We start from the raw sequence: 14,798 nt of genomic DNA on the forward strand, positions 1-14,798 counted from the left end.
CATGAATGCAGTAACTGATGTTGTCAAAGGGAACAGTCGTGATATTCCAAATAAGTGGAAATTTTGGTCCACTCAAAATTGGCAGACCCACATTGGCTTGTAGAGCAGTACACCTCTTTCTGATGTCAGGACACCTATTACTAGCTTAATAGAATGAACTATAAAGTTATTAGCATAAACTGTATAATTGTTAGCAAGTGCAAAATTGAGGAAGTTGGATTTTTTATATGGGAATTGCCGCTGGTCTCTCAAGTAACTGTGTGACTGTTTCTATGTCTGTCTGATTAGGTTTCCCTGTTACATGTGTTTCCTGTGGTGATCACGGCACTATCTCATTTATTGATGAAGTCGGAAATATTAATAATTAAAAACTTCCATTAGCTCAGTGCACTTACAGCTAAAAAGCTTGCTGGCTGTCCCTTAGGTAGGGTGTGTAACAGCCTGACCTGTCTCTGTGTAGGAGCCTGAAGGATAAGCTTCTATAAACAGCTTCAGCCACTGGACTGAAATTTCAGTAGTGGAAAAATTGTTTTGTCTTACAAGTGGAGTGGGAGAATGCCTCTTTCTGTCATTCCTGAAAGCTGCCAGTACGCAGCTCAGCTGGTGGTAGAGGGTGTTTCTGGAAGAGGTTTATGCTTCACCTCAGTGATTCAGGAGATGAATCGCAGCTTCTCAAGCTACCTCCTTATCCAGTGTGTGAATTCCTGTAATTTTGGTCAAATTTGCCCTACTTTATATTCCTGCCCAAGACTGTAAGATTATGAATATGAATTCTTTCCCCCATACTTCACATACAAGTCTTTCTCTTAAAGCTAAGGGGCCTAACTCCTGCAAGGTTATTTACACCTCCAGCCTTCACAGCAGAACACTTATATCTTTTTTCTTGTTATTTCCAATTGCAGAACGGGAAAAATTCCTGTCAATGATGAGGAGCAGACGAACGTGCCACATATCTATGCTGTTGGAGATATACTGCAGGGCAAGCTGGAGCTCACACCAGTGGCAATCCAGGCAGGAAGGTTGTTAGTTCGGAGGCTTTATGCTGGGGAAACCACTAAGGTAAGGAACCAGTTGACTTAAAACACTGTCACTGCTCTCCACGTGCAGAGTGCAAGTCTGCTTGTTTGTGGAAAACCCAGGAGAATTTTAAGGATTAGCTTTGATGATCACTTTAATTTTCCCCTGGCAAAGATATTACTGCAGATGTGTTCTGCTAATTGTGTAGGATGAAATTAATACCTTGTGGGTTAAGCAGTAGTCTCTTTTATTTTTTCCTATTAAGAGGGTTTAGTTTTCTCTCAGAGTATAATGATAATGAAATTAACAGAGATAATTTAACTTGGTTTTAATTCTACTGCCTTCCATAAAAGTTAGCAATCTTTCCCATTCTGTTAAGTGCTTTAACACCAATTCAAAGGCAGTTTACTAAATCTACCTACGGTCCCTAAATAGAGTGTAATAGGAGTTTGTGATGCTCTTAATTTTCAATGCTATTTTCACTAATTTTTTTCACTTCTCATCTGTCTGTTTTCAATGTAATACACAGTCCTAATTGTAGTTGAATATGGACAGAATGGAAGATCAGATGTACCAATAACTCAGCACATATTTATACCTGAGTACTTGAATTAATGGATTCAGTGTTTGTTTCATACCAGTGCAGCTCTGGGTTTCAGCCAGGTTATGGTTGTTCAAATGGGAGTAATGTGGGTACTCATTTACACCTTATGTTTAAACCATGAGGAAAGGAGAGTGCCTTTGAAGAACTGCTATACTGATATGGGTGCTTGTCTCACCTTCATAACCATATGTCGTGACCATAAAGGTTTTTCTTTTTCAGAGCCTGCTCTATTCATAGCAAATTCAACTATCAGCCAGATTTAGAGCTTGATTGAGTTGTTTATTTTATGTTGGCAGGTATTGCAGTAACAGAGCCCTGAATCAGTGTGCATAATGTCATTGAATTAGCCAGGCAAGGTTTAAGAAACTGTAGCAGAAGCCAGATTTTTTTTATTGCTGGAATGCTATGGATATGTCTTAATTTACATTTTATGCCAGATAAGTCTCTCAAGGTACAAAAATCCTTATGCTGCCAAAGGAAGCATTCTTATTCAGTGAATCCAAGAAATGAGTAACTACTTAAATGGGAGCGTGGCTTACACTGCCTTTGTAACAAATCTGGAAAAGGTGATTGAAACATAATGAGGTGGTGTGGATAGGTGGGGAAAGAATAGTAATCAGTGTCTTAGTTGATCCCCAGTCACAAAGGAAATTGATTAGAGTTGAAATATGTAGAAAATCAAATTGCTAGAAATGAAATAGAGCTGGCCAGCCTGCTTAGTCTGCTATGGCAGAATGACTCATTTGGTGGACATGGGAAGAGCAGTGGATGTTTGTTTATTTTGAGTCTAATAAAGGCTTTTGACACTGTCTCTCATAACATTGTCGTGGACAAATGGATGCATTGCAGGATGGGTAAGTGGGCAGTGAGGTGGGTTGAAAACTGGCTGAGCAGATGAGCTTAAAGGGCTGTGCCCAGCATTCCAAAGACCAGCTGAAGGCCAGTCACTGCTGGTGTGCCACAGGGTTGGACATAGGTCCAGTGCTGTTTAACATCTATATTAATGGATCTGGATGCTGAGAACAAGTGCACCCTCAGAAAGTTTGGAGATGATACAAAACTGGGAGAAGTGACAAGTTTTTGCTGTCCCCCCCAACTGGCTGTACTTCATGTCTTTGGTTCTTTGGCATCACCTAGGCCACAGCTGATGAAAAATGAGTTTTGAATGGTAGGGTGCCTTTGCAGCATCCCCAGCTGAAAATAGCATGCTTTGTAGAAGTGGTTGAAAAGGCTACTTTTTATCTCCAGTTTGACCTGTGATCTAGTACATTTTTAAAATGTATTTAAAATCCATTTAATCTGGGCATACTAATGTTAGTGTGACTTTAAACTGTCATTTTGTTCTTGCTCTAATTAACACCTCTGGAATGAACAAACACAAAACTGTACCTCAAGTTAAGACAATTTAAAAAAAACAAAAGAGCTTTCAGAATTGTGGATAATTGAGCTTTTCTTCCTGTGTTTCAGACTGCTGTATGCTGGTTTTATTACTGATGTTGTGTGGGTTTTTTGTTTTATTTTGAATGCCATACAGTGTGACTATGTGAATGTTCCAACTACTGTATTTACTCCTTTGGAGTATGGAGCCTGTGGGTACTCTGAAGAGACCGCAGTGGAGAAATTTGGGGAGGAAAACATTGAGGTAAATGTGTTAATTTCATCTGGATTTTAGCTTTCCAATTTGTAATTTTAAATAACGTTAAGAGTCAATTAAAACAGCATTTTGTGCTCTGATGTAAGGGCAGGAGGTGGCTTTTTGTCTTCCTTGGCTGTTCCTAGACATGTTATAAAAATAATTCTCAATTCCAATAGCTCTAATTGCAGATATGTTCTATTTTTGGCAAACAGGGGCTTAAAGGTGGAATATTTGGTTAAAAAAAAAAAGGGAAAAAGGGTTTCTTTGTGTCTGCAAATACTTCAGGATAAATTTAAACTGGGCATGTGCTGGAAGTGATACACTGGTTTTAATGTCAAAGTGGAGCTTTGGTACCTACAGCAGGGCAAATTCCTTACCACAGTGATTTTTACTTTATAAAACCAAATGTTATGCTCATTTTTCCTGTTTACTTTGACTGTACAAAGAGGTATGTGCTTCATTTTACTCATGTGAGTAATCTCTTTTCATTCTCTGGGATTGCTGGTCAGGAGTGAAATTAGACAGATACAAGCACTTAGTGCCTGAGGCTGTTCTTCCAAAATACTGTATGGACCACATTACAGAAAGCATGAGGGGAAGAAATCTCACAATAAACTGAACTTTTATGTCCTGGAAATATCACCTGAGGAGCATTATTTGCAGAAATAAGCAGATAAGTGGTAGTTCATGAAGTTGAGAACTTGTCTTCCTCTTAGCTGACATTTTCTGAATTGGACTGTGGAGAAAAATAAGTGAATACAACTCAAAATGGCAGTGTGTAAAATACTGTTAACCTGACCACAGGGCAAAGGCTTAAATGCTTTTCTGCCCACAAAGTTTGTATATACCCAGTCAAATGTTTGTTATTGAGTGAAATTCTTGATGTTATACGTGAAACAGTGGACCCTTTGTTCTGGAAAATGTGCTTTTGATTTTCAAAGCATTTTCTTTTTTAAAATGTGCAGCCAGAAGCATTTGTGTTCTGGCTAAGTCCTCATTTAGTGTATTCTGACCTCTTTATTGTGTCACCTTATTGGCTTTTGTTTTTGCAAGCCTCAGTAAGATTATTGAGTCGCTTGTGATTTTGTAACTTAATAAGAGCATGGTGAACTGTGTCCTGGAAGTGTAATATTCTTATGGCTTCTCCTTTTTTAATTATTGGATGACACTAGTACTTGTTTTGTAGAGACTCCTGTCTTTGGCATTCATTAAGGGAAAAGAGTATCATCATGATTTCAGATGTTTGAATTGCTATGTACATAGCTCATTATTTAGGATAATCCGGCAGCTTTTGGAAGATCATGCTCTCTGCTTGGAAATTTTACAACTCTGTTTAAACCTGTGTTTTATTTCCAGGTGTACCATAGTCATTTCTGGCCACTGGAGTGGACTGTGCCATCCAGAGACAACAACAAATGCTATGCAAAGATAATTTGCAATATTCAAGATAACGTAAGTGCATCTTTCCTTCCAGGGCGAACAGTATCTATATGTTTGTCATAGGGACTGTTGATGATACAACAGATATAAATAGGTTATTTTTAACAAATTAAAATTTATTTAAATTTGCCTACCTTCTGAAATGTAATAAATATTTATAGTGATGCATACTTCTGTGTATACAAAACCAACCCCCAGTAAAATACAAAATTCTGCCATTGCTATTTGCATATGGCACTTCTTCCATATATGTAAAATAAGAAGTAGAGATCTTCAGGAATGTTCATTAGCTTTGAGAAGTGAGCAAATCAATACATGTAAAAATGGTTAGGAGTTTTATTGGTTTATTCTCTCCTTCCCAAACTTGGACATTCTTTTCTGGGAGATTCCTCTCTCTGAAACTGAGGTCTCTCAGAAACCATCACAACTTGTAACCTCTCCAAACCCACATGTGCTCGTAAAACTCTTCAGCTTGTTCTAACAGGATAATGTATCTTGCCTGCACAAATCCCATTTAGGATGATAATACCAGGATTATCCTTGGGCTAGGATCAAATTTCCTGGCAGTGGAAATGTACAGTACCTGCTGAAGCAAATGCAAAGCTGGTAATTAGTTAGAAGAATTAGTGTGCCCATCTCAGAATGTTCATCATGTGTTTAATAAAATTTAGTTGATTTTAATAATATAAATTATTATGAAGAGTAATATTCTATTAAAATGTATTCCTGTTAAGATGGTGGCATAGCTATCCGTCCTAGAAGAAAAAACCAAAACTTACTTTACCTATATTCATTTTTCTTAGATACAGATTTATCTTCCTGCAGTTTTTCTAAGCATCATGTTGCTGTTTCGTAAAATTTGCAAACCTGTTGGGCGTTGCCCATCTCCTCTTTCTGGAGGAGTTTGCAGTAGCGTGAAAGGTATCACAGTACCTCTGACTACATTCAAATCCAAAGTTACTTAAGAAAATGCAAAGGTTTAATGGTGATTTAAAGTGTTTCATTAATTTATTTTCACTTCTTGTCCTGAAAATTTGAAACGTGTTTAAGCGTCTAGGGTAGCGTTGAAAGCTACCCTGGAAAAAAAATAGTTCAGTAACTATTTAATACTCTTATTACCTTGGTTTCATTACTATGGTTTTATTTTGACATATGTCCATATTTTTAAAGGAAAATAATGGTAATTCCATTTTAGTTATCACTCAATTATAGCTTTTCTTATTTAAATAAACCCTGTGGTAAATCTCAGTCCTCAGAATTATTGAAAGAATAAAAACCTTTCAATGTATGTAGTATCCACTATACCAAATATATGTGGTATTTAGCAGGAAGAGCAGATAACTTTTGATACTCAGCTGGGCTACATCTGTGGTCACCAAAATCTGATGAATTCCCTGAAGGCCACTAAAGCCCACAGCAGCTGACATGTGCTAAATGTTCATGTTTCTCTTTTTAAGAAAAGCAGATCAGGTCAGTACAGCTTGTCCTGCTGGGTGTTTTCTGAGGATGTATGTGCAGTGTGGTGTGTTTTGCAATTGAACAGGAGTATAGATAGGAGAAGTGTGAATAGTACCTTCCTTGTAACTGGATGGGGTTTTTGCCAGTCTCTGAGTGTATTATCTCCCAATGAAAGCCAACACTGCCACAAGAGTTGTTGGCAGTTTAGTTAAAATATACTTCCTGCCATGTCTGGTTGGCCACAACTTCAGCTCATGGTCCTTTCCTGTGAGCAACTATCAAACTGAAAATTCTTCAACAGATACAGACCATGTAGCCTCCTACCACAGGCCCTCGTACTGAAAGCCTTCCTGCAGGGTGCTCACCTTTACTTAGGCAAGCATTCTGTGGGAATGAGTGGAATAACTCACCTGAATAAAATTTAAATCCTTGTTTGTGACTCAGACACACACAATGGAGCACAGACCATGGCATGTGTTAAATTTGTATGCTCTTGATGTACTTCTGTGCAAAACTTTGTAAGGAAGCTGACTCCTGAATTCCTAGTTGAATCTTTGCAGAGAGAGAGAACAAAATTACACCATCTCCCATCTGCTGGTGCTAATGATAGTTCACATTTTAGTGGTTACATTAATTTGTGATATGTTTTGTGAGCTGATTGAATTATATACTCTGAGTAAGAAAACCTTACACCTTGTCTAACGATAACTGAATTCATGACTGTGCTTGCATTTCATTTTCTTTGGCATTTAGGAGAGAGTCATTGGTTTCCATGTCCTTGGCCCAAATGCTGGAGAAGTCACCCAAGGGTTTGCAGCTGCTATTAAATGTGGGTTGACAAAAGAACAGCTGGACAGCACCATAGGAATTCATCCTGTCTGTGCAGAGGTTTGTATACAAGGCCACCTCATAGCCCAGCTTTCATAGCATTCTGGGGTAAGGTGTTGGAAATCTGAATTAAAGAGGTCCACATTTGCAGGAAAGTAGCGGGGAGGAAAGGACAGGCAATTATCCAGTTTTAATATTTAGAATTCTAACACTTAGGCTTAGTCTGGAGTATTTAATTTTTTTTTAGTGTGTTCATTTGTGAAAAGTTTATGGTCTCCCTTAATCCACTTCTCTCTTTACTGGGGAGTGTAGAATTTTTCTCCCTCTCGAGATTATGAAAGCTTCAAATACTATTTCTGCTAAAGTGGTTGTCAGAGCTAGATTAGTCTACTCAAAATAGGCTTACAAACTGGTGCTGGGGAAGGGGACCAGCTACATGACAATTTTTCGATCAAACTCTCTCCTCTTAAAGATCTTTCTTTATTCCGTAGGCCTTCAATTCATATGAAACCACACAAATATTCCTTCTTCTGTTTATGTTGCTGTTCCTCTTTAATGAAGAGCTCAATTTTCTCTAGCAGGTGTGGGACAGCTGCTCCCAGATGTAAATCAGAGAATGATTTTTGTAGCATTAGGACCAGTTTATATTAGCTGAGGATCCATGAAAGCTTGTTTATGACGTGTAAGTCTTCATGCAGAACCTTTGGTTGTGTTAGATACAAAGCTTTGCAAGGGTGCACCAGGATGCTGCTCTGCAGAAGTGACATCCACCTCTCTTGTTTCCTATCTTCAAGGTGATTTAGTGAAAGCAATGTAGTAAGAACTCTATTAATTAAGTGAACTGCTAGCAATCTGAATTATCTTCAAAGCAGCCACAATATAGATTCTGTTCTTTGTAGTACCATCTAATGGCATTCTTGGAGGCCCTTGAAGAGGAGTAGCAGGTCCTTATCTTACCAGGGGCCCTGTGGAGGGGGATCTCTGAGGGAGGCATTCAAACCTGCGAACTCAAGTGGGGTATTAGCATATGCAGTGTGAAGGGAGGATGAGAGTCATAATTTATTCTGGACATCTGAGCTGCTAAAATTGAAACTGAATAGAATGATGATTAGACATAATTCAGGGAGGTAATTTCAGATAATCATATTTGTTTGAGTGGGGGAGGAAGAAATTGGCTCAGGAGAAATATGCTATTTAAAAGCTCCAGGGAACAGCGATCATTTTTAGTGACAGCCTTCAAAAGGGTTTTTTATGCTTTACCTAATTTAATCTCTTGAGCGGTAAACAAAAATCAAAGTGCAAGATGGCACTCTTTGATTAGAAAAATGCTTGAAAACTGGAATTTGTGAGGAATGAGCATATTGGATGACTAGAATGATGGATAATATCACTGCTATTTTTGTTACATCCCTGTAAAAGTTAAGGGAAATGAAGTCTGATTTGAACAGGAAAGGAGCAGTGTTACAGGGTCAAATGCTGACATCTTCATTGGCACCAGTACTAACTAATTGCTAAGTCTGCTGTGAAACATGGTTTTATTCCACTTGAAGAAAACCTTAAGACTGAGGGTCCCATTCTCGCTGCTTACAAATTAGAGCCAGATTTCACTTCTCTTCTTGGAGCAGCATTTTATTCTGCAGAAAACATGAGCTCAGAATGAAATTTCTTGCAAGGTAAAGTCCAAACAACTGCAAGCACAGAGCTGGTAGGACCTCAGCCCATACAGAGAATTACATCTTAGCCTCAACTGCACTGTGCTGCCTGAAATTCAGGGGGCTACAATCGAGCATCTGTGATGAAGAGAAATTGTCTTCTGAAACTGGGGTGATTCTTCCAGGTAGCTAATGATGGCTTTCCAGCCACTGGATCTAAGGTCTTGTCTTCACTTAAATAATGAACAAATTCTGCCAAAAAATACATGTTTCCAACAATTATCAAATGACTCCAGCTGGCTTCCTAGGGAGCAGTGTGGTCCCCTCCCACACCTGGAGCTTGCAGTCTGGCCGGGAGGAAAGCAAATAAATTTTGTACTTTTTAATCTTGGTCTTTTGAAGTGAAATAACAATAAATGAAGGCTCCCATATGTTGTCAGGCTGTGGATCAGAAGTAAAGACTTCAAACCCCTCTGTCAAAACATGCACTATTTTTTAAATAAGTCACTGTTCTTCTGCCATATATATTAGACATGCATTTGTCTTCCTGATTTGTGTCTAATGCTTTATGTGCTTATAGAAAGTGGAAGAGGTTTATCATTTATTGATGTTGTTCTCTGAAGAGCTGCTAGCAGCCTTAATGCAGCAAAGCTCCTACTTAGAGAAATATAGGTCTTTCTGATCTCCATTATCTTTAGATACTTCAGTGTTATTTGCATAGCTGAAATGTGTATGTACTTTATTCTATGCTAGGTTTATTCTTCCTGAGAGATGGCTTTGATGATGACTAATTATTGCAACTTTGAAGCATTTAGATAGCAGTGGTTTTGATTTCCTTTTTTCCTTTTTATATCTATGCAAAACCATGCAATTATTTGCATAGTAAAGTACCAGTATTAAAAATTTTTTTGTAGAATTTTTCTTCCCAAATTTTAATATCTGTTAATTTTACAATAATTATTTTTGAGTATGTTGTTTGCACTAATGTGACTTGAAAGCAGTAAAGATTGGAATTTTTCAAACTGGTTTTACTCAGTGTTTTCATAGCTATTGTCAAGAGGACACAGATCCGAGGCATATACCTTCATTAGCAATCACTTCCACATTTCTGTAATGCCTACAAAGGCACAAAGGCAAAATTCCCTCCAAATGCCAGGCCTTGAGTTAACTTCATTTTCTCAAACAAAGAAGTTTTCTTTGAGCCATAAAGACACTTATTCATTAGGTGTACTGGAGTTCATTATTGCTGAGCTTGTTCCCACTGTAAAATCTTAGGAGCATTAAGACAAGAGGTGGTATAAAACCATGTGACTTCCTTAATTCTTTCTTTTCCACTGTAAAAGGAAGAACATAAGCTAAGTGAAGAGAACAAAAGTTATTTGTATGTGTGCACGCTGTTTAATGGCAAGGATTTTAAATGTGTGATTTTCATTATTATTTTTGTCTTTAAGAAATGGCTGCTGTTTTGAGCATCATGCCCAAGTTAATCTTCCAGGAAAAAAACCATTAATTTTAGCCACACTAAGAGTCTTCTCTTTTCTTTCTCTCAAGGTATTCACCAACCTGTCTGTGACTAAGCGTTCTGGTGAAGACATCACTGTGAGTGGATGCTGAGGTTAAAGACCCCCATTCTTGCTATTGCCAGAGACTGACTTTGATCACACTGTCTGACTCCTGCAATTCAGAATGAAGGTTTTGGGAGAAGTCGCTCTTGGACACCTGCAGAAATGGGTAGAGCTTAACCTGGACATCCCATCGTCCTAAGGAGAAGAGCGCTGTGGGAGTTGGTCACGTGTGGTGATTGGCTGGCAATTAGCAATGCAATGGGAATCTTGACTGTCGAGTTGGTGCTTAGCAGGGCATTTGATGAATGCTTTCATGAAGTCATAGCCTGAAGCCTGCATTGTCTGGTGGGCAGTGATGGAAGAACTGCTAGCACAGCTGGACAACAACTGTTTTGGTTTGGCTTTATTCCTCTCTCCTTTCTTTCCTGAACATTCCTTTCCAGAACAAAGAACTTCCCAACTCAGAAAAATCCCCACAAGTTCAGGTAATTGTATCAGATAAAATAGCTCCTGTGTTCTGGGTCATGACACAGCAAGTGCAAGGTCTCTTCATGAGCATATACTTTACCAGCTCACATGCCTGTGGAGGGGAAGTTCTACTTGTTTGATCATGAGGAAGAAAATAGCCTTGGAAAAAAGTTTAGTACCACCTAAAATAACATATTTCTTGCCTTCCAAACTGACTCTGTTGTGACTTTTTATTTAGAGAGCCTGATTTGTGAAAACATTCCTCTCAGTGAGAAAGGAAAATGATTTAGTAAGGCCTTTTGATACAGAAAGTTGTGTTTCTTCCCTGAAAGTAACAATCATGCATATAACGCAGATGTGATGATCTTGCTGTTCTTGAAGCTTATGTGGTTATAATGAATCCAATTTGGAGCTGACAGAACTCCAATGTTGAATGAATTATACTTCCAAGAACTCTGTGCAACTTCATTAAATTTGAGTGAATTTATTTCTTTCCAGAGCTGTCATAAGCTGCACTGTTTCAGGTCTAAACTGGCCACTTTGAACACAAAAGTATTTAGATTTCCCTGAGATTAGTGAGCCCATAGAATCAAACAACACCCCCCCCCCAAACAACCAAAAAACAAACCCTCCAGCCAAACTCCAAAAACCAGTAGTGAAAAATCTGTTATGTAGATAGACCTAAAAGTTGTATTTAGTTCTATGTGTGCCATGTTTTCTATTTAATTAAGCAAACAATACTTTTAAAACAGAGGTTTCCATGGAAAATACCAGATTCTTGAATATCTCTCCTGTGTTGGATAAGTTGCATGCATAGTTGTCAAGAAATGGCAAAAATGCCTCTTTGTAATGGAAATGAATGTGCTTTTTGATCTGGTTTTTTTTTTCATTTCCCTTCCTTTTAGCAGAAAGGTTCAGATTACTTTTATTAAATGGTTCTTGGGAGTTCAGTAGTGGGGTATGAACAGGGGGTGAATTCCCCAGCCCTGTGGGCAGAATGCCTTATGCTTAAATCCCTACCTGGTAACAGATTCTTATATTTCTACTGGGATTTCTAAAATAGTGTTGTAAGTTATTTTTATAAACCCATACATAACTGAAGGATTTTTAAACGTGTTTTGTATGGTATCTAGAATGGTCTGTGATATTATTTTTCTGGCCAGTTTAATAAATAAATCGATTTGCACAAGCAGATGCTCCTTTTGATGCCTCTTCCAAGCAGACACCAAGTGGCAGCAAGGCGACTGTTTTTTCAAGGGCCAGAAGAGGGCACCATGATAAACCCAGCTTGATTTGCCTTTGTCTCTTGGATTTTGAAGGTAGAGATTTCTCTGAAAAACAGGGTTTGAGGCTGTTTCATGTGCATTTGTTTTGCATGTTAAACACTTGAGAAGGACATACTTAAAAATAAAAGATAATTAGAAAACAAATCTTTCACTATTTGCACCAGCTGCCATTCATATAACTTCTGAAAACCCAGGAGTGCAGGCTGCTGAGCTGTTGGGCAGTGTAGCTGCTCATATTTAAGCATATGGATAGCAGCATTTTCAAGCAGGTGTGTAAGAAGGTGAGGTCCTGGAGATCAGGATCCTTTACTTCCTGGAGGGAATAAAGACATGTATGAGCTTGGCTTTGCAGAGCTAGACCTGCATGTATCTATTCTTGTGGGTTATGTCATCATTAAGGATGCATGTTTCTACACTGGTTGCTTTCAATTCAGTAGGTGTTGGGTTTAATTACTTCTGTTTTTTCTTTGGATTTCAAATTGTGAGACTTTTTTTGGTAGAGCTTTTTTTATTACTTCTCCATAAGGAAGACATTTTCAGGTGTGTATTTATGTCATCTGTGCATGATGGTAGAGGTATATAATATATTATCACATAAGGATTTATTAAATGCCAAAGCTAAGTATTCAATGTTTTTGTCAAATTAAGCATACTTTGGGTAATGCATGCTTTGGAAGAACATACTAGAAAATTTAATAAGCTAATCAGTATTTATGTTCTGCTCATATTTATTTGTTATTAACATATTTGGATGCTCTTATATGAGTGTTAGAATCATCCTAAGATACTACAGATACACACGTTGACAGGAAATTCCACAGACTTGAACAGGGAATTTAATAGAGTTTCACTGACATCTCCTAGAATTTTTTCTTTTTTTCTCCTTTTTTTGGTTTTTTTTTTTTTTTTTTTTTTTTTTTTTTTTTTTTTAAGCTTCCCTGACCCAGGCTTCATTCCCCTTTTACCCTTCTCCTCGTAAGTCTCGTATTCCAACTTGTATCCTGCCTTCCCTCCTTCAAGCCCTGCTGCCTGCCCAGAGCCCAGTGCAGGAGGTTCCCTTGTTGTAGAGCCATAGGATGGGCAGGACCTGTGTTGGACACAGTGGATTTCCTGGAGATGTCATGGGTGCTGGTGGAGGTTTCATGATAGGGTAGGTGTCGGGTAGGTGTCTTGCTGTGCTGTGTGGGATGACCTTGCACTCATAAAGCCTGTGACTGATCTTGCCTCTGGCTGTGCCAGAAGGAGCCAGATGGCTGAGTCTTTTGCACAAAACTTGATAGACACCTTTCAGGTCAAAATAGGGTATAAATGCTTGTGGTAAATGTCAGCCCTGCAGAGAGAAAAGCCCTTTCTCTTTGATGACTGGCTTTTCTGATTGCTCAGTTGTCCTCAATGTGGGATGGTGTGAGACTGTTCTTGCCAAGGCCTGTTTGGCATCCAGAGAGAAGTTAAATCTGAAAAAACACAAAAAATAGAAGGCACCAGGGGATCTGCCACACCACTGGCCTCGCTTCTGCATGCACAAAACAGCAAAATGCTCCTGAAATATTTCCATCCTGGAGGCACCATTTGTGCCACTGGGGTGTTTTGGTTTAGGGGCTGCTGGTGAGGAGGTGAGAGTGGAGCAAGGGCTTTGGCATCCATCAGGGAGGGTGGGAAGGGTTGTCAGTGTGGAAAGGCAAAGGCACAGTGCAGGTCACATGCTGCCATGGGTACTGGAGGGCTTGGGGGTGTATGGCTGAGAGTGCTCCCAAGAATCCATGGGCCTCTGCAGTGAGGGGCTGCCCTTCAGCTGGGCCCACCCTGCAGGGTTTGTGGGATTCAGAGCCTGCAAATCTGAATATGTTTGTTTTCCTTTTATTTGCTAAATGCTCCCAACCCATGTTCTGTTGTGCAGAATTTGACTTCACACGTATGATTTATTTTTCATTCAATTGTCCTTTTTCTGTCTCTTTTCTAGAAGCTAGAAATCTTCCTAGTTACAGACTTGTCTGAGGGAGTTCTCCCACAGCATTTTTGCGTCTTAAAATCATTAAATAAGCTGACACAAAGTGAGGTGTATATCAGGACAGAGAGGGAAGGCTTTCCTTTCCCCTAGCAAACCTACATGACTGACCTTGATCAGCACCACCTGACCTGCCCCGTCAGACTGACTATCAGGTGCCAACAAGGGATGCTTTTCTGTCAGGGAGGCCATGCTGTGGCCAGACCCCTTGAGTGAGCCCATTCCCTGCTGTAGCTGGCCGTCATGAGCTCAAAGAAGTATCCATCCCTTCCTCTAGAAGCTGACTTAGGCACATAGTGACAAATCTGCAGCTAAAGCCCAGATCCTTCTTTCCTCTGTATATATTTGTGTCATCAAGCAATTCTTTCCTTGAAAACAGGTTTTACCCTAGGTTAGGCACAGAGTAAATTGAGCTCTGCCTTTTTGCTTGCTTTCAAAAATAAGTGGTAACACATTTAGCCTGAAGATCTGCTTTCCCTTTTAATGTCACTGTAAATTGACCACCCACGATGAGATGTGTGTGTATGCCATGCAGTGTGATGTGAGGTAGGCAAAAGTGGTGACTTGCTTTTGGGGTTTGACCCAGAGTAGCTTTTCCCACTCTGAAGCTTCTGCACCATTATGTGTGTCTATATCTGTATACAAATATATTATATACATGGATTGTGGGATGGGGCAACTCAAGGTCTCTGCAGACAAATGTTCCCTTGGGTGGCACTTTGGGGTTGCTACATCATGGAAGGAAGATGCAGAGAGCGAAGCTGCATGACATGAGGTGCCTGGTGGACCCAACACCACCAGCGTGTCTGAAAATAGAAGCTCATGACTTGTTTTAACTT

The 14,798-nt window shown here is 39.2% G+C and overlaps 1 protein-coding gene across 2 annotated transcripts in view; it reads left to right on the forward strand.

The window, feature by feature from the left end:
* TXNRD1 (thioredoxin reductase 1) overlaps window positions 1-11,860 on the forward strand; it is a 36,173-nt gene extending 24,313 nt beyond the window's left edge. For both annotated transcript variants that reach the window (XM_032107400.1, XM_032107401.1), the window contains 5 exons: window positions 903-1,059; window positions 3,156-3,263; window positions 4,614-4,709; window positions 6,909-7,043; window positions 10,187-11,860. In XM_032107400.1, the coding sequence (XP_031963291.1) occupies window positions 903-1,059; window positions 3,156-3,263; window positions 4,614-4,709; window positions 6,909-7,043; window positions 10,187-10,249 (559 nt within the window). In that variant the 3' untranslated portion in view covers window positions 10,250-11,860. The remainder of the gene's footprint in view (window positions 1-902; window positions 1,060-3,155; window positions 3,264-4,613; window positions 4,710-6,908; window positions 7,044-10,186) is intronic.
* Window positions 11,861-14,798: the final 2,938 nt, after the last annotated feature.

This window comes from Corvus moneduloides, chromosome 4, assembly GCF_009650955.1.
Source record: "Corvus moneduloides isolate bCorMon1 chromosome 4, bCorMon1.pri, whole genome shotgun sequence".
NCBI classification, from domain to species: Eukaryota; Metazoa; Chordata; class Aves; order Passeriformes; family Corvidae; genus Corvus; species Corvus moneduloides.